This window comes from Anser anser, assembly GCF_964211835.1.
Source record: "Anser anser genome assembly, chromosome: 3".
Taxonomy (NCBI): domain Eukaryota; kingdom Metazoa; phylum Chordata; class Aves; order Anseriformes; family Anatidae; genus Anser; species Anser anser.
This window is the reverse complement of record NC_139722.1, coordinates 78569826-78593074: the sequence shown is the minus strand read 5'-3', so window position 1 is coordinate 78593074 and position 23249 is coordinate 78569826. Positions and strand designations below refer to the sequence as shown.

Sequence of the window (23249 nt, the reverse complement as noted above, 5' to 3'; positions counted from 1 at the left end):
TTGGATTAATATCCTAGACCTTAATCCTCTACAATTTGGAAAAATCTCAGTCTGGAACAAAAGTCTGTGACAGGTTAGAGGCCACAGACAATGTCATGTTTAAGGTGATACTTTAACTACATAGAAGTAAGGAAGTTTGTGAGTGTATGTTTTTGCTCTGTAAACCCTGGCCCCTACTCCATCCTGCACGCTGTCATCTGGGAAAGTTAATTTTCTTAAAGGAAAAAACTGTAAGCTTCTGTTTCCATATGAGGCTAGTTTATGATATGATGGAAAGGAGTGTATTTACTCAGTGACAAGTAACTGGAAAAGTTTCCATTAAACAATGGCTTTGAATTGTGACTACCGCACAAAGACAAGTGGTGCTTCCCTTCCAACCTGCCTGCCCACCAAGCCAGAGCAAATATTTTCCTGAGTTAAGGAACTGGGAGTCAGCCTCCCTGAACGCTTCCCTCCGCTACTGACAGGCTGTGCTATCTCAGCCTAATCATATCATCCCTGCTTCTGGTTTACCATGCCTCAGGCTGGCACTGGGCTTTGTGTCCTGTTTTCCTTTGTTCCCTTCTGCAGATTCCCAGCCCTCCCCGCCTGCTTGCTGCTATCTGACCCTGACCTTCCCCAGGCTCCAGTCCTCTGTTGCTTTCCTTTCCCATCCTCCTGCTTTTTTAAGACTCTGCCATACCTCTTCCCTGTTCTCTTGACATTTCACCTAAGTGATGAGATGAGCGAGGTAAGGTTTATGTTAGAGTGAATTCTTTAAGTGTGCAACTGCAGTTTCAGAGCACTGCTCCGGAGCACTAGCCCTCGTGAACTAAGAGTACTGACGTCTGCAGTCATACGATCACACGCTGCTTTTCTACTAATCCCTTTCTGGCAAGGAGTACCTAGTTATCAGGTAAGCAGCGGTCAAATACCAGAACTACATATGAAGGAGGTCTGCAGCTGGAGACTTCTCTTTCATTTTGAAGTCAGTGCAATATTACATGGAAATGCTGAAAGCTGTATTCTCTGCCTCTTCTCCTGCAGTCTCCTGGTACTTCAGCCATTCTCAACATAAAAAAGAGGCATTCAAAATCTGAAGTGTGGACTTAAATTCTGATGGCTTAAAAACAAACCACCAAAAGGGTTAAGTACATATTTCTGCAGTTAAGCAAAGGCAAAAATGTGTTCCTCCGCATAGCCCATCCACCTGCCCCACCAAATCACTGTAATTTCATGGCAGACGTGACAACTCACATAGAACTGCTGTTGCAAATCCCTGTATTGCCCTTGTCCAGTCCTTGCTGGAAAGGAAATGCCCAAGATCTGTGTGAGGACTCCTCCTCAGTGCCACATTAGTATTTATCTAGCACCACATTTCCTATGAAGAATACTCAATTCTCTAGCTGCCCCACAGCCTCCACTTAAATAACAAACGACTGAAGGTTATTTAAGGAAGCCTCCGCTCTCACACAGCAAAAGTCATCTCTTCACTGTGACTGACATCCAGGCTTCTCTGCCTCTGTACAGCTGCCTTTTCTAAGAAGCCGAGATGTCCCTCCATGCCCTCACTGAGGCACTGCCTCTGTCAGTGTTCATTTGTCACAAGCCTCAGCGTCAACTCAGGCCTCCTGGAGAGGTCAGCCTATGCTGCTGCTCCAGCCAGGACAGGAGAATTGCAGCTTTGGTACTAGAACAAATATGCTCATCCATTTCCAGACCTTCTTTCATTTTCTGATTTGGTTTTTAATCACTCTTTCAATATGGAACCCCATAGGAAAAGGGGTATCTGAAAACCTCAAGTTCTGATTGCTAAGTCTCTCCCTGCTCTCTTGACTCCGTGTGCAGGAATAGAAAGGCAAATAAAGAAAAAGAGTATCTGTCTCCACAGGGAGCCTCCTGCTTCCTAAGCCTTCCCGACTTAACTGCTAGAGCTGTTTTTATATTGTAGACAGATTTGCTCCTTTGCATAGCCCCTCCACTTCTTCAGCCGCTTGTTGCTATATTCACAAAGGTCTCTCATTTAAGCAATGTTTCTCTCTGTTCATACTTTATTTATGTTGACCGCCTCATAAAGCGAAATTAAGAAAAGTAACAGACCTGCTGCGTCTCATTCAATCCCATCAGCTTCTTCCATCATCTCTGATGTGGCTCCTTTCCTCCTCACTAACTGCGAATTGCTCTGAATCAGGAGCATTTTCCCTTCCACATCAAGAATTGATTACATTCCTCCCTCAGGGCCAGGTTCTGCTGTGTCCTAAGTGCTATAACCCCCATCGACGTTTGAGAAAAAAAAAAAAGCAGCCTTCAGATTATTAGGAAGGCTGGGCCTGGAGTTTTTATAACCTACTGTCATCAAAATTTTAAGCCCCTTAGGCAAACTAGAGTGTTATTTATTTGGGAAGGAGGGAGAAAGGAGAGAAAAGACAGAGGAAGGAGGTGAACATACTGCTTTGCATCGCTGCTACATACTAGGTCTGGTAGCACTCCTGGCTGACAGAGCCAAGCCACTTCACAGAAATTCTCTCTCTGGGTCTGGTCTGAGGCAGCGTATAGCAGAGCTGGACACAGATGGCCACAGCCCTGCTTGCTGGGCATTGTCTGCCTGACCAGAGATGAACGTCGCATCAAGATCCTCTCATTGGCCCTACAGAAGCATTCTCCAACATACAGTGCCACCACCCCAGGGAGTGCACAAGACAATCCATTCTAGTGTAGGAAGAATGTGTTTTTGTACTGTTAATAATAATATTTTTCATCTTTATCTCATCCTTTTTAATTTCTATTTCTGTGTATGTTTTATAGTGTATGTGATCTATTAGTACAGTAGCACACCTATATAATTTATAGATAAATAAACACAGATACACGGTACCTGCTCAAAACAAACCTTCTATTGATAGGGGTGCACAATCCTGACTCAGCAGCGCAGAGTACGTGCTTGAATCCCATCAGCTCCAGGAAGGCCTGACCTACCAGTGGGTTTTACACCAGTATAACCAGTATGCTTTCAAATTGAGTCCTTTCCCTTTGTCCCTACTAGAAAACTTGTTTTTCTTGTAAAAGGAGAGCAGTGGTATCAACCAAGTCCTTTGGCATTGGTATAACAGCTTCCATGTTGGTCTGCTTTTAGCATGTTGCTGTACTCTATCATTAAAGCAGTATCACATAGACATACACGGAAAGCTTGGATTTACACATGTGCTTAAATGCTTCCCTGGATTCAAAGCATAATGTACTTTATTAACATCCCTTGACACTCCTTGACTTTTAATTTGCATCACTCACAAATCAAAAGGACGTTTAACAGCCTTGTGTTTTTCTTTGTGGAAATAAGTTTCCAGAGCACACACTCATTGTGCAGTCAGCCATTCAAATTATTAATCCTATAAGCAAGACTGCGCCTGCAATATGCATACTGTTAGGAAAGAGAATTTTTATGGTAGAAAGACATTTCCCTCCTGTAGTCATTCCTGCAGCCTCATCATCCTCCCTTCAGGGCCTCGCAACTGTTACTCAATAGACTCTGATCACTCTCCTCAAACCTTGACAAGCAAATTACAACTCATGTATTCTTCAGGGAACACAGGTTTTTCCTTTTGATCACGGGTCTTAATGTTAGTTTTTACAACTCATACACAGATCTGATACCAACGCGATTACTGCTTTAAGTATTTAAAGTGTCGATTAAAATCTAGTTAAATGCCGTTTTTAAGGAGCAATCCAGTCATACAACTTGCTGTTGAATTTCAGGCATGCAACTATGTCAGGCTTTTAAGCTCCTCATAAAGTCAAAGCAAACAGTCTGTGCTTCTTGATAAACACTCAAAGGGATATCTAGATGCCTTAGGAAAAAAAAAAAAATCCTCCATCATTTAAGTGGCCAACTCCCTAATGTACTACGAGAGAGTAGGCAGGACGACTTCACGGTTGAGGTTGCTTTACTTAACCTGTGATTGCTCTTAAATCCACCTTCCATAGACATGCACACAACTGAATTTTATCCATCATGAGGGAACAGGGCCAAGGAAGATGACAAGAAAAGGCCTATAGTTTTTTCATCCTGGAAATTAGGTAAAGGCAAGCAAAGTCTTCTTTGCAGACAAGGGGAGACTTGTGTCTGTGCACACTTTATGCTTTTTACTCCAGAAGAAATATAAAAACTGGACTGAGGATACAGAAAGGCAGATGTTTCATATAACTTTTCTTTAGGGGGTAATACATGACAATGCATAAGGCTGGCAGTACGAGTACGTGGCTGCTGTTTTACAGGAAGCTCCAGAGTTGCACTGAAAGCTTTTTACTTATAAGAAGCAGATAGAGTTGCTTCACAGAGCCAAACTGCTTTTCCTTGGTGATTATTCATTTGGCCCATGTTTATCTTTGTTGTGTTTCACTTTAATTATCTTGACAGTTTTGATCAATTCCTGCTGATCAGCTGAAAAGTGAAACACAGGCATGGGTCTGGATGGGGGTTTGCTCTTCCACACAGAGCTATTTTTCCAAGTGCTTCAGCAGCACTGCTAGCGGTGCGGTCTTCTTCACTCTCACATTGCATGCTTCTGCTCAATCGTTTTCACCTTTTTTCCAAGTAACCCATGTAAAGGTTACTATTCCTGAAGAAGGGGGTCTGCACTTCAAAGCAAAAATCAATTTTGTGAAAAAATGTTCAGAGGTACAGTTAGGGAGTTAACTGACATCTCCTTTGGGGTTTCTCAGGCTCCAGTGCAGCAGAGACCCTTTGAGGCAGATACTTAACTCCAACCTATAGTGTTTAGGTTATTCTTGGGCACCAGCCCAACACTACACTGAAGTGAATGTTTGTGAGAGTAAGCATGTTTCTTGTAGCCCAGTGTTGCTCTCAACAAATGTGTTAGTGCCGAAGTACAATAGTGTCAAGTGATGGAGTCAGTAACAAAAAAAGAATAGCTATAAAAGAATGAGTAGTGAGATGTATAGCAGAGTCCTTGAAGACACAGCAAAAGGTGAATTTACAGACACTGCTTAGAAATGACTTAGTTTTTTCTTGAGTTTATAAGCTTGATTACTTTCTCTTTCCCTAAGTGACAGACAATAGCTGCCTACACCAGTGGTCACAGAAAGCAAAACTTAAAACGCATTTGTATCTTTCCTTTTTTTAGCAAGCGTTCATGCTTCATCAGTATGAGTATCTACAATACAGAATAGTGAGTTTAGCTAGCCTCACGAGGAAAACAACAGACATGCTTATACACTGCTCATATTATATATACTTACTAAACTGCTTATACAAACATAACATGTTGTTTAATAGATATTACCACTTGTTTTTGACTACATCCTCCTGCCTCTAGAATCAATGCCTGGTCGATGTAAGGCTGTCCAAGGTAACTGTAAACAGGGGAAGAACTAGACAGAAGAGACCCAATCCCCACCACCACCCACAGGACAAGGGAGGAGATGGGAAAATATTCTTTAATTGTTCCATGCAAGGAATTTGGTCTATCACTCGGCACATTAGCCTCTACACTTCTACAATCATCCAAACTGAAGGTTGATTAATCATGTTATAACCAAACCCACAGATAAAAACCACTCCTATTAGATCCAAAACAAATTCTGTTGAAGTGCACAACATTCCTTCCAGCCTTTTGATGCTTCAAGTTTGATGTTGTGGTGGGTGTGACAGTTGTTCACATATGACATCTCCCACACACTCAGATCTGGAACATCAGCTGGAGCAGGTGTGGGTGGAGGGGCATCTGGCCATCACTTTGGTATGTTAGAAGTACCAACTGTCTTCTCTATGCGATGCTGAACACAAGAACAGGCATAGCCTGGTTTCACATGGCCTTGTCTCTCAACATCAACTGGCTTTTTCATCGCAGGGAATGTTGTCAGACCCTACGGGCTCTTCTCACTACAAGTTTTCCATCTAATGAGGATTGAATTTGAGCAAGCCATCTCTCAGGAGGAGCACTTCAAAGGGCTCTCACCCCCATCACCTATTTTCATACAAGGTAAGTAAGAACTCAGTATCTGGAAGACATTTACCATCTCCCACAGGAATGGACCTGGGCACATGGGACAGAGCAAAAATCACAAAAAGCCTGACTTACTAAGAAACAAAATTTCAACAGTGAACTCCTGCCCCAGACTACCTGCAATTTTAACACAAACAGTGGAGACCTGGTGTCCAGCAGAGCTCAGAAGAATAAAAAAAGGAAGTTTATAAAGGCTACGCATATGATGTTAAAATGTGAAGTATTAGTAGGATCTATATTAAGATGTAGGAGAAATGGTCGTTTTTATGACGGCAAAGGATTCTAGGAAGCGAAACAATTTGAGAAACTAAATGCTGTAGCAGAGAAGAGCAGGTTAGGAAAAGGTTACAATACAGATTAAAAGGATTCACTAGAAATGGAAAGCTTCAAAGTAAAGTTTTGAACAGCTTTTGTTATACTTGTTTCTTGCTCCTTTTCTGATTAAAGTATTGTGCTAAAGCATTCTCCCTTTAGCCACCCATTTCAGCCTGAAAAGAAAGAATACCATTTTTCATTTATCTTAGGAAGAAAGCTGACATTAGAACAATTGGCAGCACACTGCTTAACATCAAGCCACTCCAGGTCAACACACAGACCCCTTCTCTCCCTTTTAAGTCAGCCTTTCAGCAAAAGGCCTACAGAAAAGGCACCGTTTGTATTTTAACATTTGACTCACTCGACTTCTATATCTGCCCATAAAATGCTATCAAATGGTTCTACTTCAGCATATAATACAAATAGCTGCTTTTAGAAAGAAACTAATGCTCATTTAGTTTCTTTGCATTGATTCAGGGAGAGACAGCCAACATCAAAAGAACAGAAAAAGTTAAAAATTGATACCATCTCAAAAACAGCATTTCCAGTATCAAGTCCATTTCATATTCCTTGAACAATTTCATATTTGGTGCCCAGTTTTACAGTACCAATTCAAAAATATCCACAGCTGAATATTTTAGACCCACCATCTGTCCTAGAAAGCAAGTCATTTTCAAATTTGCACTTACAGAGCTCCAAGTGGTTTGTATTTACCCCAGTCTAGTGGAATTGTAGAATTAGGTACTTCTGGCTATACTCCTACACCTCCTAATCAGAAACAGCTGTGCCTTGCACAGAACAAGCCAAAAGGTTCTTTTGCAAAATAAAATAGAGAGGAAGGTGATGAAGGAAGCAAGGTCAGTACAATTTTCAGGACACAGATTCATGATAACTTAGGAGTGATTCAGTTGTTGAGGCAAAGATTTTGCCTTAGTTTTCAGGATAACTAATGAGGCTCGTAAGAGAATAAGTTTCCAAGTCTGATGACAAAATACTAGGAGCTGCAATACCTGTGGCAGAGACAAAGACATAAATAATTCAGATGTTACAGTTTAGTACACATTTTTGTTTCTATTCCTCAAATACTCAGAGCCCCATAACAAGAACCTAAGCGAATCCAAGTTCAAGGTAACAGCCTAAGCTGAAAAAAACAAGTACTTTCCAAGAAAAAGAAGAGACCTGGTGACTTTCAGCTTGTTACCCTGATCTCAATATTTCTTTGAAGACTGAATAGATTTTATAGGAAAGAACAAACAGAGACAAATGCAGAGCAGGATGAATTATGCAGCTGCATCATAGACAAGTCACCCTATAATCATACTTGAGATAAATATCAGAAAAAGAGAAGACCTAAGAGCCAACAGTACTCTTTGCAAGATGAAACAGTTTTGCAAAATTCACAAAAAGAAGCAAAGAAACAGCCTTCTGATACCCAGTCTGTGGACTGGAGAAACACGGAGCAGACATTGCACTGCCCCAGCCTGCCAAGACATCTGTTCCATGGTCATCAGTTACTGCAGGCGACTGGACCAGGGACTTAGCTGGGCCTATTCCTGACCTGTGCCTGTCTTCCTCCGCACATCCATCCTCACGCTTTACAGTGGTTTGTGCTGGTATCCACCTACAAGGAGGCTGGCTCTTCATACCTCAAAGAGATTTGAGGAAAAAAGCAAATACAGACCTAGGCACTACCGAATGATGCAGCAACTAAAGCATTTCTAAGTACAATATTGCTAGCCTCACAAGTACTTGGGTAGTATTATATCCGGCATCCCTGACATAACGACATTAACTGTTAAACACACAGAAAGAGGCCCAGAATTAGTCACTTGAATAGTGATACAATATCACAGACACACAACTCATAACCATAGTACATCCAGGTAACAACCATACTCTGAGTAACAGCCAAGCATGCCTGGGCCACTACACTAGGGCAAGAGGAAAGAGGAAATGCCACCTTAACAGATCAAAAGGCCTTCTGTGAGCACACAGCTACTTCTGCAAGCTACACAGCTTCACCTTGCTTCCCCCTTGCAAGTCTTGCTGGAAGGGACCTGAGGAAGCCATGTAATCCAGGCCTCTACCAGAGATCAGCATACGTACGAGGTGCCAGCCTATTACAACAGGTTAGTGTAGCCTGTTCTTAGGTTTCCAGTGAAAAAAACCAAGTCTGCTGCAGCACTACACTGTTTGAGGGTTTCTATCATAACTGATTTAGTTCTCCATCAATTCAACTTAAGCATGTTATTCCTTGTATTCAATTTCCATGGCAGATAAGGCAGATAATACCCTTTCCTACAATAGTCTTTACTTATCCTCATGGCCACTTAGCTTAAAAACAGAAATGTGCTCCAGCTGGTAGATTTTCTCCTTCTCAGTCTTTTCTCTTCATATTTGACTATTTGCTTTTCACCTGTGGTGGTGACCCGGACTACCTCTCCTAAATAGCAAGCCAGTCTCATCACAAGTCTTGTACACTCTTCTGTTTAAATAGCCGAGGAGGATGTTTGCCTTTTCACAAGAACATGACGCTGAGTCACATTCATCTTGTGCTCAGCTTCAGTCTTCTGTTCCGTTTTTACCTAAACACTACTATTTCTTCCCCTCCATTTTCCATTTCCACTGTTTATCGCTGTTGCCCTCACACTACATGTTTCTCTCTTGCACTGTACCCTTTTACTCCCCTGGACTATTTCAGGCTGTCAAAAACCATGTGAATTCTGAGCCTGTCCTCTAGTACACATGGAATCCCTCCCAACTTTATCTTATCTAAAGGTTTAATATAAAAATTCAGTAAGTCTGCCTCAATTAAGGAAGTCAGTTTCAAATTCTCAGTAAAGAAGAGAAAAATAATTCTTCCATTTAAGCTTTTGCCAGATCTTCATACTGCACGTTTTTGGAGATGCTCAGCCAGACCTTATCAAGTTCAAATGGAGAGAGAAACAGACAGTTGCAGTAACAACAATTTTAGTGATAATAAAATCTAGTCCCAATTTGGTCAGCATTTCTGCATCTGCTCCTTTCATCCCCCCATAAATTTCAGTCTTTGCAAGAAGTTGTTTGTTGTAATAAACAGTGCAATGCAAAGCATGGGATGAAACTCAGAGCCGAGATGGTTCCTGCCTCACGAAGTTACCTCTGATTCAGTGTAGGAAGTGAGGAGGCAAGTCTGATGAGGACCACAATGACACTTGTGGGTCTCCTCAAGGCTCAGATAGTTAGCTCCTAAGCACACACAAGCACTCCAGGAACCAAAACCACCATGAGCTGGTACCTTGTTTCATAGCTATGATGCCCAAGAAATGGGGAAAAGTCTTTGGTTTAAGGAGGTCTTCTCATTCAGTGATCCATTAAGTTATACAATGCTTTGAAAGACTAAATAGGAATTTATATCCACATATATACTAATATCCATCACGCAACATACCCAGCAAGACATATGTAAGAGCATCTCACACTTGTCAAGACCAGCTCAGGAACCTCTCGACCCAAACTGAAGGTAGTTTTTTCCCAGGCCACTGCAGCAAGGGAAGATGTAAGATCTACCACCCTGCCTTCTGGGGAAGGCTGACAACCTCTTGCCTTGCAATACCACTCCGGTCAAACTGTTCTGCCAGTACCAGGGCAGAATAACTAATCCTAGATCCCCTGATCAAATGCCATTAGCATAAAAGCATGCATGGGTTTCAGAGGAGTTTTTCAGGGCATGAACTGACAAAGGTACCGTTGTCCAAGCTCTGTATGAACAGAGTGCATCCTGCAAGCAGACAGCACGATCACAGCAGCGGGAATAGCTACACGCCCACAGTTACATACCCTAGACTGCACACCTGCAAGTGCTACCCACCAGGAAGTTAGCCAGCATCTACCTTTCAAAAAACAGAGAACTATATGCACTGGATACTCAGGCTTTCCACAGCAGTGAATTTCATAAGTAACTTAAAGAAAGATACTCTATTTCTTACTCCAGTTTAATCTATTTCATGCACACCCACCTCTCTGCCATATGTAATCACAAATGAGTCATGGTTATAGCAGCATCTGCTTTTAGTCTTCTGTGGTTTCCCCCCCCACACTAGAAATAATGTTTGTAGCCACTGTTGGGCTCACTGTCTTTTATCTCAGTCCAGTAATCTTCCCTTCCAAGACAACTGCTTTCCCCCACCTGTACAGACATATGATACTCTTTGCTTCAGTGTCTCCTATCTGGCCTTCTCTGACATGATTTTTGCATCTCCACAGTGCAACAAATCAACCGCACTTCAGTTTGCCCAGTTCTCAATTGCACAGCTACAGCTTTGTGTTGCTGGCTGAACAGAAGCTGCTTGTGTTTGTTCTTTATCCTTCTTATAGTTTGTCAGTACAAGTCATGTGAATCCTTATGCTGTCCAAGAGAGCAAAATTGAAAGCATGTTTTCTATCGGGAGTCACTAATACCAGTCATCTTCACAGAAAACCAGGGGAGATAATCTGGAAGTACATATACAGGGCCCACACAAACTAAGGAGCCTTCCAAACATGTTTCCCTGCAGTCCCTCATCCTCAGAGCTCTGGCTTCATTTTTAAAATACCCACTCAGTTATGTGTCCATTCATTTTCAGGTAGAGCCAGTGACTGATTAACACCCTGGTCTTTAAGAAACGTGAAGTGGGAGCTTGTATAAACTCTGGAAAGGATGCTTTGCCACAGGAAAGCAAGATGTCAAATGCTAGTATTCTCATGCATTTGTCTTAGTCATATATTACTTTGGAGTCCATCTGTTCTATTTTCTAATAACATAGAGAATTTTTGGCAGTATTAGGAAGGGTGAAGTATTTTAGGGTTATATTCCTCTGATGTCTGGATAAGATGTATAGCTGTACCCATGATTACCTTCCCTTTGGGAACCACCTTGTATTTCCAAACCGCTCAATCCATCTGCTCCAAAATTTTGGAAGACTAGCATGGGACAAAAACTAATTAAAACACCAACATGAACAAGCACACCTAAGATGAATTTCCAGCTTCTTCTAATAGCATCCAGGACAGCTTCTTGTGACCCAGCAGTCTATACAGAATCACCAAGTCAACTCAGCTATTAGGATCCTCAGACTTAGGAGAGAGAGAGGCTAATTTCCTCTCCAGGTTGACTTGGAGGTATGCAGACAAGGAAAATGTTTGCTTTACTGTTACTGGGGTGTTGACAGGTGGATGAGAGTTATTTGTAGGAACTTATCTACTTCTTTGAAATTACCCCATAAATAGCTGCAAAGGGAAAAGACTCATTTGATGCACTACCAGATCACGGAGTAAATATGATTTTTCTCTGTAGAAGTCTAGACAGTGTCTATGGGGAAGATGTTGATCTGCAGAGCTTTGAGACATGAAGGTCTATAGTACTTACCAAATTTAGTTCTCTGTATAAAAGCAGAGAATAGTTTTTTTTTTTCTGTGAAGTTTATCAGCAGTTTGCTATTCACAAAATACACGTTCATTAGCAGAGCTATGGGCAAAAGGAAGGGAACACAGCTAAGTTGCTCTAAATTTTAGAATTAACAAGGCTGTCATGCACTTGTATTGCGTCAGTGATGACGGAAGCAGGAAAGCGTGCTCTAAAGCCATGTGAAAAGCATATTTATGTTTCCTAAGAGGTATGAGATATTAAGCCTTTGCATAATTCACATATTTAGCAAAATATCAGACCTTTAAGTCATCCCATAAATGATATGCAAAGTGGTAGTGTACATCTTTGTGACGTATTCATCACAACACATAACAGTGTCACAAAACATCTAGGAAGATATAAATAATTTCTACTTAGAATGCAAGAACAGCTTATACAGATATGCCATTTTCCTAGTATTTTCCATCGCTAAAAAAGTCAAAAGCAGCTAATTCTGGTGACAGAAGTAAGCAAGAACAAGTCACAGCAGAGACACTTTATCTACTTACAGAGAATTTGACCTAGATATTTCTGAAACAGAATCTTCCATAAGCAACTAAGTAGCTCTCATAGGTTTTCTTATATGCCTGGACTTGTTAAGTATTAACCTCAATCTAATAAGACTAAAGCCTTCAGATTCAGCTCAGGGCTTGAACCAAAATCACTGCTGCTGATAGACAGTGGCATGTACATGGCCCTGTTTTATGGCCTGACCCAAGAACTCTTCCCATCTGCTGGAACGCTGCCTTCCCATCTGCCTTTCCAAACAAGTTATCTCTTTTCTATAAGAACAATGAAAAAAATCCAGTCGTCTGAAGTCTTATCAATGACATGCAAAGAAACATTTGCGAATGAACATAAGAAAAAACTTTTACTGGGAGGGTGGTCACACACTTGAACAAGTGGCCCAGAGAGGCTGGGGCCTCCTCTCTTTGGGAATATTCACAATCCACTTGCATACAGCCTTGCACAACCCATTCAAGCTGACCGTGCTTTGTGCAGTAGACGTTAGATTAGACTAGATGGTCTCCAGAGCTCCCTTCCAACCTCAACTGCTCTGTGATTCTCTGTGCTCTTCACTTACTGAACTGGCTTGTACAATTCCCCTATGTACCTGCTATTACGAGTTAACTCAAAAATCATGCCACCTTTTTATGCAAGTTTTAAACATTTAAACATTTAAGTTCCAATTTTCATATCACAGACTCAAAAAAACAAACTGCTTCTCCAAGATATTCTTTGGAAGTATTTCTACTACTGTACAGGATACTTGAAGTAGTAGTCTGTAATATCCTGTTAATTAGGCAGAGCTGCTGAAATATACGTATTTAAATTTGAAGAGACGTCTGTGAAACAGATCACTCGGCTAGACTGCTGGAAAAAAAACTACCGCTCACAAACCAAATATTAGAGACTGTTTTATGCAGAAGCCATCGCAGACAAAGCTGTATCTGGTTGGCTCCCAGAAGATGTAGCCAGTTCCCTGCTTCAATTTAAGGCTGTGCCTTCCTTCCCTGACAGCAGCTGAAACATGCTACCATCCCGCATGCGGGCTCATTTCATCTCCCAGGTAATGCACCCTTGCTTGTGCAGAAGATGATCTTTCATGTACCAGTCATCATGGAATAAATGATGGTTTCCCATAACCTGGTCTTTTTGGCAAAAGAGTACTCTCATAAAAAGTACATTAAAAATTACTTTAAATATTAATTTAAACCTCTTCAAGGAGAGCCTGATTACTAGACATGCTCTATGCAACTTTTCCTTGAGCGCATGCTGTTCTCCTGAAGTGTGCTCTCCAAATAAGGTAACTTGCAGCACATTTTGTGTTTGACAGAAATACCCTGAAGTCCATAAAAAGCTAGTTATGCTCTCCAAATGCAACCTGTTGAGGAGAAGCTGTCACACTTTGAGCAAGGAACATTCTTAACATTTTGTTCTTGGGTCTAGGCCTAAGAACAGACCTGTGAGAACATAGAAATGAAAAAAACAGTGGCACGAATTGTGTGTAATTTTGGGAACTTCAATATTTTTTGCTCAGATTTCCCTGCTATTGCTGCCACCCTAAAACATGATCCCTAAAAGCAGGAGGGCTTTCACATCTGGGGTCCAATATTCTGGTCACTGAACTACATCAATATAAGAAGCATTGGACTCTAGGAAGAGAATAGCAGCTACCCCAATTCAGGAACGCCAAGCTGCAGTAAAGACAGTGCAAATATCCTGGCAAAGATCCTCCCCAAAGAAAGACCAAAGCCAATAGTTCCTGTGTTTTATACAACATTTCCTGAGCAGATTACTGAGCTGACAGAGGAAAGCACTACCCAGAGCCACCCATCTGTTTAAGGAAATAGCACAACAATGAAAAGAAGTTCGAGGCAGGAGCAACCAGAAATCAAGACTTTGCACTAAGTTACTAGCATTTGCTAGCCTGTCTTTTAAGTAGTAATAGTTGCTTTCTTTCCTTTTCAGTTCCACGTTCCACATCATAGCAGCAATTTGTTCTCTTATTCTTTCTGCACTTCTACCATTAGCTCTATCTTGCCCTCAGAGGAAGAGAAGCCCCCAGCTATGCCTCCTTACAGACTTGAAGTACTGCCCGGCCAGAGGTCAGGCCTCCTCTCCCAGAAGATTCTCTTTGTAGGTCCGTTTCCCAACAAATCCCTTCTACCTTCCCTTCACAGTGAGGTTTGGAGAGAATGGGAAGTTCTCCCTTCAGGAGCATGAGAAGGGAGATGCCAAAATAGGCCTGGATCCAACATTTGATCATGGATGTCATCACCCTTTCAAACACACATATTGACCCACCCGCAGACCTGCTGGAGCCAGGCACTCTTTCTCAAGGGAAAGAAAGCATTTAAACACCTGCCTCTAAGATCTCCTATCCACCCCAAATCCCAGTACTTCAGAACCCACTTTACTGCTTTGATGTTTGTGACAGGCACTCGAGCTCCCTTGTTTCCTCAACCTATTTTAATCAGAACTGCATAGTGCCACTAGTTATCAGTTTGGAAGTCAGGGCATCACTATGTCTTTTTTTTTTTTTCCCCCTTCAGCAACTAAAGAGTATGATTTTGCAGAACCGCTTAACTGGAAATAACACCAACAGCCAGAAAACCATCTGTTCTAACCTCAGTGTTAGAGTTAACAGCTATTTTGGACAAAGGAAGTCAGATAAAGCTATTTGCGTTTTTTGTTATTCCTTTCCCAGGGACTCTAAGCGCCCACTATTTTTATTAAATGGAACAGAAACAACAGTAACTGAAGATGCCTGAAAAAGAGGCAGAAAACAAAAGTCAGGGATACAAACAGCATTAACTAAGTGTTGTGCAGTGATACCAGTCACTTCTCTACCAGCACCCAAAGTTGATCCAGATCCTTCCCTGTCTGGCAGCACCTGCCCCATGGGCAAGGCAGGCTTCATCATGAACACACAGCAGCTGGCTACAGGTTGAGGCTGTCCTGTACCATCTAACAGTGCCAGCAGCAGCATCTGGGCCTATACTGTGTTTCTAAGATGAAACATCAGTTAGCCTGATAATGCTAGGGACTATTTCTAGGTATGAATAAAATAATATAAGACATTGGGGCTGGGAAGGGAAAGACACTAAGTAATTTGTTTCTTAAAACAGAAAAAAGGGAAGTGATAGGATTTTCTACTTCTAGCTAAAAAGACCACAAGAGTATTGTAAGTGGCTCTTCTTCATTTTCTTGATAGCTCTAGCTCATTCTTATTAATTATCTTAAACCTTTTTCTCTTCCACACCCTCCCTTTCTTAAAGGAGCTGTCTCCCAAACCAAACAGCTTGACACTAGTTTGATCCTAGTCTGACTCAAAAATTTATTTCCAGCACTGACGCAGCTGAAGTCTCAGAAGATCTCAGTCTACGAAAACACTTCCAGCATCAGATGATGTCAGGTGCTTGCCACTAGGATACTTCTGTTGAGATTTCAACCAGAAGACCACACTGAAGTTTTTGTGCTGATTTCAGTTCTCTGTCAGTCTCATGAAAAACTCTTCCTTTCAAGCTCAGAACCTGGAAACTGAGGATTCTTTCATCCAATGAATTTTAACTGAGAGAACGGTTTTGTTAGTGCTGTGTGCCTACTCCTGCATTTCTTACTTGTATGTTTCACTACATGTGACCAGCAGGGACTCAGAGATGTGTTGTCATTGCAAGAGACAGCTGTCTTCACCTCGACTAGGACCTCTTCTTCAGTGGGTATGGACCCAGTCCCTTAGGTCAGTATAGTGCCCAATGAAGTGACAATGGTGCCACTACAAGTAGATCCATGCTAAGGATATGATACATGCATGGCCTAAAAACACCTGATCTACAGACTAGAACTACAAGAGTTTAGTTGTACAATGCAGTAGTGTCTGTAGTCTGGAATTTGAGCAGCCAAAAAAAAATATTCACAGAGGGTACACGCTTCACACACATCAAAGCACTACACTATCTGAACTCCTGCCAAACCAAATCACCATGCTATGAACAGCATGTAGCATCTATCATCATCATTATGATCAACAGAATGAAAGGGCAGCAGCAACCTCTACTCTGTCTATTACTGTGAGGAAATATTCACAGCAATACCCATATGCCTTTCTCAAGGGACTTCTGCATCTATTTCTGACAACCATAGATCAGACTCTTTCATTTCAAAGGAAATCTGAATTCCAGAGTTAATAGGTCAACCTAATTTTCTTTCCCAAACCAACAGCAAAGCACCAACACCAGTTCTATGTTATAACATATATTACCATAAAGTAACGACATGAAGAAATAAGCCAGCAGAGGCAGAGAAATTGAGTGATAATGCTGAAATAACACCACACCATGAAGCCTATGGTCCAGAATGTTATCTTACATATGATTACGAATGAGAGTCAAAACAGAACTCTTTAAAGAGGCACATCAGCTTGGCATTTAAGTATTTTATGGTGTCTATACACTTCTAGAGTTAGAGGAAAATGGCAACTTTTATTTGCCCATCTGTCAGAAGCATTACAGAACTCTCCAGGTTTCAGTGCTAGCTCCACCTTACTCCCCCCATCCCAAGCTGCTTCCTCCAATGGGTTTCTACCGGTCCCATTGCACAAATATCAACATAATACGCCAAGAGCAGCAGCACTCACCTGCATTTACTTTCTAATGAAGGAATTAAACTCTAGGAAAACAGTGAAGACAGCAACCTGAAGACGGGCAAGCTGTCGATCACCTCCGTGGAGGATGGCAGCCGTCCTCACACCCAGTTCTGAGTTGCAAACATTTTTTGACACCTCACCTCCTCACAACTAGCGACCTGTTTTGGCAAAGCCTTTCTGCTACACCCTCCACCCGCTCGTTAGCCCTGCGGACAGGCACCTTACAATGGCTCCCTGCGAACACCGCTGGTGCAACTCGCTGCACAAGCCGCCCGAGGGCTCTCGGCATCCCGGTGGGGTCACCCTCTCACCGTTTGCTTTGGCAGGAGAGGTTCAGGCGAGGGGTGGAGGCAGGAACCCGGCGAGCAGAGAGCAGCCCCGAGCCGCCCCGGGGTCAGTGCCGTTTGTGACTAAGCACGCCCGCGGCCCTCGGCGGCCCCACCAGCCGGGCTGCCCCGGGGCGGCCCCAGGCGAGGGGACCCGGCCCCTGCCAGCCCCGGGGGACCCCCCCGAGGGTCCCCGACCACCCCCGGGTCCTTCTCGCCGCCGCCCAGCCCCAGGCCCCGAGCCCCCGCCGCCTACCGCTGCCGTCCTTGAAGCGGGGGGGCGGCACGTCTCGCAGCGACCGCGTCCAGCCCCCCTTCTCGGCACCTTCCTCCTCCTCCTCCTCCTCCTCCATGGGGCCGGGGCCGCCCGGCATCACCCCCCCTCCGCCGCCGCCGGCCTGCCGCTGCCGCCGCCGCTCCGCCGGCCTGGGTGCGCGGCGCCGGGCCGCTCTGCCCCGCGGGGCCGGCCCCTCCGGGCGCCCCTCGCCTTCCTCCTCCTCCTCCTCGTCGTCCTCATCGTCCTGGGAGGAGGCTGCGGAGCGGGAGTCGGCCGAGGTGCTGTAGAAGGGGTTGCCGCTGCTGTCCTGGCCCGACTCCCCGAAGACGTCGTCGGAGATCTGCAGGCTCTCGTAGCGGGAGCGGGCGGCCTCCAGCAGCGACAGCGCCTTCCTGCGCGCCGGCCCGCCGCCGCCCTCCGCCATCATCTCGGCCGCCGCCAGCAGCCGCCCGCGCTCCCCTCGGCCCGGCTCGGCCGGGTCCTGCGGCCGCAGGCAGCAGCCCAGCAGCTGCAGGGGCTCGGGCACGGCGGCGGGCAGGCAGCGAGTGGGGGGAGCCCCGCCACCACCGCCACCTCCGCCACCGCCGCCGCCGAGCCCTGCCTCCCGCTCCCGCCCGCACCACCCGCCCCTGTGCGTGTGCAGGGACATGGGGGGAAGGAGCCAGCTCAACATCTCCAAGTACCACATCCAGCCAATTACCGCGGCACTCCTCGCACGGGAGGTGGGGTTATATGGGCCAGCGCCGGCCGCCCACGGGCCGCCCCGCCGCCCGCCGCCGCTCCGCCCATTTAAAACCACAGCGCCGGCTTCGGGGCTGCCGCCGCTGCGCCACGCCGCCAGAAGGGGGGGATCCCCATCCCCATCCCCATCCCCATCCCCATCCCCATCCCCATCCCCATCCCCATCCCCATCCCCATCCCCATCCCCATCCCCATCCCCATCCCCATCCCCATCCCCATCCCCATCCATCATCTCCATCCCCAATCATCCCCACATCCCCACATCCCCATCCATCATCCCCACATCCCCATATCCCCATCCATCATCCCCACATCCCCATATCCCCATCCATCATCCCCACATCCCCACATCCCCATCCCTTCATCGCCATCCATCATCCCCATATCTCCATCCCCGCCCCGCCCCGCTCCGCCCCGTCCCGGAGCTGTCCGCCCGCCCGCGGTGCTGAAGGCGGCCCCAGCACCCGTGGCTGACCCTAAAAGCACGGTGGTGGCGAGGCATCAACGAGGGAAGGGCTGTGTCGGTTAAACACGGTTCCCTAGGGCAACCTAAGGGTTTGTTAAAGCAGCCGAAGTGTCTGGTTATGCACAAGTCAGAACGGTGCGTCTGGTGTTACGGTAATGTTTGAAATCTCCAATCAAGGTTTATTATCATTACTATTGGCTTCCCGCTGTGCTGGTTACTGTACAAACGCTCATTAAGAAGACAGTCCCTGCCTTCCCTCTCGCCAACAGCCCACCCTTTCGCAGCACTGCTCTCAAAATAAACATCCATTGGATTCTGTGGAATGGTTGCATGCAACCGGCATGGAGGACACACATAAAATTTGCATTTTTTGATGCAATCCTTTGGTGTAGGTTAATCTGAAGATCTGTTAGCTTTACAGATTTTGCAAATTTTATAACATTGAATCTTTCTGTCTTTTAAAAATGAAGATTATGTCCTTCCAATGATTCTCAAGGACTCTAGCACAACCTAGAATATGATAAAAGCTGGAATGTATAAGTATTTAAAAGTTCAATCTTACGTTCTATTCAGATGTTTTTAAGTTGCAATGACTTCGTTAAAACTTTAGAGTTCTGTATAGTGCATGCAGCCAAATCCAGAGAAAAGAATCCGTCTCTTGAGCACCCTTAAGCAAATAGAAAAGCCCAGTGTAATCTGAGGTGTGAGATTTAAGCTATACTTCTAATCTTGAAAAATCTCAAAAATGTCTTATTGATTATATTAAAAAATTACTAAGTTTATATAGATTATATACAAACAGATTTTTCCTTTTATCCTTTTTTTTTTTTTTTTTTTTACACTGCAAGATCTGCCAACTTAGCCTGTAGTGTGGGTTCTTTTCATCTCACTGGCCAACAGAAATCATAGCTCTGTAGGCCAAACTGCCCTTTTAATCACATCTATGCTGCCCTGTTGTCTTCAGAATACCTGAATACCTGTAACAAATTATCATTTGAAGACAATGAGGTTGTGAAGCTGCCACTAGAGGCATAACTGGACTGGCAGAATTTTTCTTGCTGGTATTGACAAGTGACCAGTTTGAGCCTCATGAGTCCATTTGGACTGGCAAGTAGAAAACAACAGATTACTTTCCCCAAATGTTGTCTGTTTTGTATGCAGTACCCATGAAACAAACAAACAAACAAACAAGTGGTGCACTCTGATGACCTTTTCACACAATGGTTTTTAAGGAGAAAACAAAAACAAAAACAAAAAACTTTAAAGGTCTTGACAGGTTCTTTTTTTTTTTTTTTTTTGTACTAGAGACATGGATGGACCTTTCCATCCAGGTGAATTCATCTCTGCATGCAGGTTTTATGAGTGTGTCCATGGACATTGAAATGTCTATAGTTTTTCTATTTTTTCAGTAAAACACAGCAGCAAGAAGGACTGCTCTGAAGACCAGGACAGAAAAAGAAGGCTTGTCAGGATGGGCTCCCAATAGAAGTATTAATGAGAACAGTCCAGAGACCAAAGAAACCCACACAGATTTCCACAACTGCTGGTTGCAGCAAAGACAATTTCCCCCACTTCTAGCACACTTCACTCCAGGTTCCCATTACAGCTGGTTGAGGCACACTGCCATGACTTTCACTCCTACTGGCATGCCAGATGCCACAATTTCAGCTTTCCTTTTTTGAAGAGAATGCCAGAAACAATAGGTCTGGGACCAGATGGCTACGTCAATAGGGAGCAGCAGGACTGACCCTTGCAGTTACCAATCCAACACAACTTTTTAAAGATGGAGTCTCCTGCCATACATGTGTGCACCTTTTGTTGGTGAAACTTTCCCCTCTTTCAGCCTCATCTGTACACAGATAAGTAGCTCTTCTGCCTGTCTCACAAGCAGAGAGACTGCTTTGAGTTTTTCATGCATGCACAGAAGAGTAAGATCACTTTTCTGAGAGAGGCTCACACAAGGGCTCTATGCATAGGATTTTAGCTTGCATTATTTGCTGTACCACACAGCTGTTTGAGTATTCCTCTCAGAGCAGCTGTATAAGCTTCTGGTTGGATTGCCATAACCCAAAATAAGGGTTCTAGATTATGAAAGTTGCTGCATATCAAGTGCTAATAGTCTTTTGATGACAAATATTTGTAGAGAGGCAAAGAGAGGAAAGGTGATTCTAATAATGGTCTCATCAGGTTGCAAGGTTTTGTGAACAGTCAAGAAAACAGTCACCAGCTTGGAGGTTGAAAGAACTAATTATATAAACCTAATGGGACGTTATACACATAGATGTGTTTTCTCCTTAATCACTTGCACTTGTGTTTAGCTGCTAGAAAACATTACTAGAGCAAACTGACTTTTGTATCCATGGCAACCTGTGGATCCACTTTTAATTTGTCTGCAGAGAAAATGCTGGGATTTTTTTTCCTTGAAGTTTTCTATTTTTATTGCAATTGCAATGGTGCCTTCTATGTGCTCCTTCTGATCATGCCAGCTTTCAAGGGTAAGACCATGATAGGCCTGAGCCTCTCTCATCTTGTGCCTGACCATCTCATCATCGAAGTGCCTGACACTTCCCTTGCAGATCCAGTGGCCAGCTGTCAGTAGCTGATTCCTTAAATCATCTTTCAAACAAATTATAAAATATGTTGAAGAAGAGGCACGGTGGGTCACATCATGCATAGCAGAGCAGTGTCAGCACAAGCGGTCAGATGGTTCTCTGTATTCAGTTTGCACAGTTTCAAGTTTTGTACTGCTTCTGCCGCAGCTGAAGGTAGAATAACCCCATTGCCCTGACCAGTGTGTTCCACACTGGAAGCAGGATTCGGCCCTTATTTCCTTAGTTAGGTTGCAGAGGAAGACCACTTCAGTTTAACATTTGACTGCTGTAGTGATACTGTAGGTCTCATCAATTGACTATGGGCTGTCTGAAGAGCTCTTGCTGAGAAATTGAACCACTGAAAGATGGCAAACCACGGGTTTCTAACTCTCTTCCTCAAACTACTTTCATTTACTGTGTTGAAGACAGCTAGAAATATATCAGGGTTTTTCTTGTACTGTTATTCCATGTGTATCAAGAGGTGGTTATCTTTCGCTGAAAATACACATACTACAAGAAAAGGATTGTGAGCTAGTCTGAACAGGCCTGTTAAGCCTAAGGTGGTGAGTTTTAAAATAGAATAAGGAAAGTGATGCCTTGAGCCAGTAGTAGGAAGTCCCATATTTCTGATTTTTCAGTAACTTACTCTTCATAGTTAGACATCAAGGCTCTTGGAAGAAGGGTCTTGGGCTGTGTTTGCACTACTTCATGCTGTTAAAGTTTGGCTCAGATCCAAAAAAACATTGACATTTCTATCTCCTATCTAAGCTTTCTTACTTCCTATTGATTTCATGGAGTTTGTAGACCTAAGCCCCAGTGTGTACCTGGGTCCTTTCACAGCACAGATTCACCAAGTTGGAATAATATTTAATCAGTTCACAAATTTATTCTTTTCTAACCTCGTTACTGCAAGCACAGCCCAGAATATGAATTTCAAACTGTCTTCCATCTCAATGCCCTCCTTAAAGTAATCTGTGCTGTTGATACTTTACATCAAGGTTGATTTCTTCATCAAGTATCAGGTGAAAGACTCCATTTCCCTCTTCTAACACTGTATCGCCTCAGGTGAACAGGAAAACTCAAGAAAAAGGCTTCATCAGAACTGAAAACTGTGATGACTTGGAAAAACAGAAGATAAAAACTTTGAGTTCAAAAGTAGTGGTTTTACCCAGCCAGTTCTCTGACAACAAACACATTACAGCTGTAAATATGGAGCTGGCACACAGTTTCCTCCCAGACCCCAGAGAAAAGGCAGTAAGGGGCTGTCCTGTCCTTGCAAGAAATCATGCATCAGGCTGTTTCTCAGCACATCACCACATGATGTCTGGTTTACCCTCACCTCACAGGAAAGAAATCTATGCAACCACAACCAGTAATGTCACATCACTCTCCATGCTCTGTTATAAAGGCTTCATGTTACGTGACTGGCTGCATGGCATGGGGAAAAGCAGCTCTGTAGGGATGTAGGATCCCTCTGTAGGGATCTGATGATCCACTGTACTGCCCTGCAAAATACAGATCCTCCATATAGGGAGGTGTAGCACAGCTTCTTCTGCTCCCTACAGAAGTTTCTTCTGAACTCCTTAGGTAGTTGTAGCATATGAGATGTTGGCATCAATAGCAATGGTTGTCTAGATATTTCCTTTTCATACTTAGGTTTTCAAATTCTTGCTAGTGTCCTAAACTTCTGCTTCTTGGATTGAAAGAAATTTTACATTGCCTAAATATGATGTTAACTCAAAGCTCAAGGAAATAAAGCAGGTTGCTATTTTCAAGAAAGAGAAAGGGAACAAATATATTTTACCGACAATATAAAAGGGAGATGTCATTTTTGACAGTTCTAACAATGAACCAAGGTGAGGGTTGAAATTTAAAACTTAGCAGAGAAATTTGAGTGTTTCAGTGATAAATCCTTTTGATTTTCTGGGCTTAATAGCCTTTGAAAACCATGTTTTGT

General features: G+C 43.6%; 1 protein-coding gene across 1 annotated transcript in view; it reads right to left on the bottom strand.

The window, feature by feature from the left end:
* PGBD5 (piggyBac transposable element derived 5) overlaps positions 1-18210 on the bottom strand; it is a 73001-nt gene extending 54791 nt beyond the window's left edge. The window contains exon 1 of the mRNA XM_083831078.1: positions 17474-18210. Coding sequence (XP_083687204.1) covers positions 17474-18182 — 709 coding nt within the window. The 5' untranslated portion in view covers positions 18183-18210. The remainder of the gene's footprint in view (positions 1-17473) is intronic.
* Positions 18211-23249: the final 5039 nt, after the last annotated feature.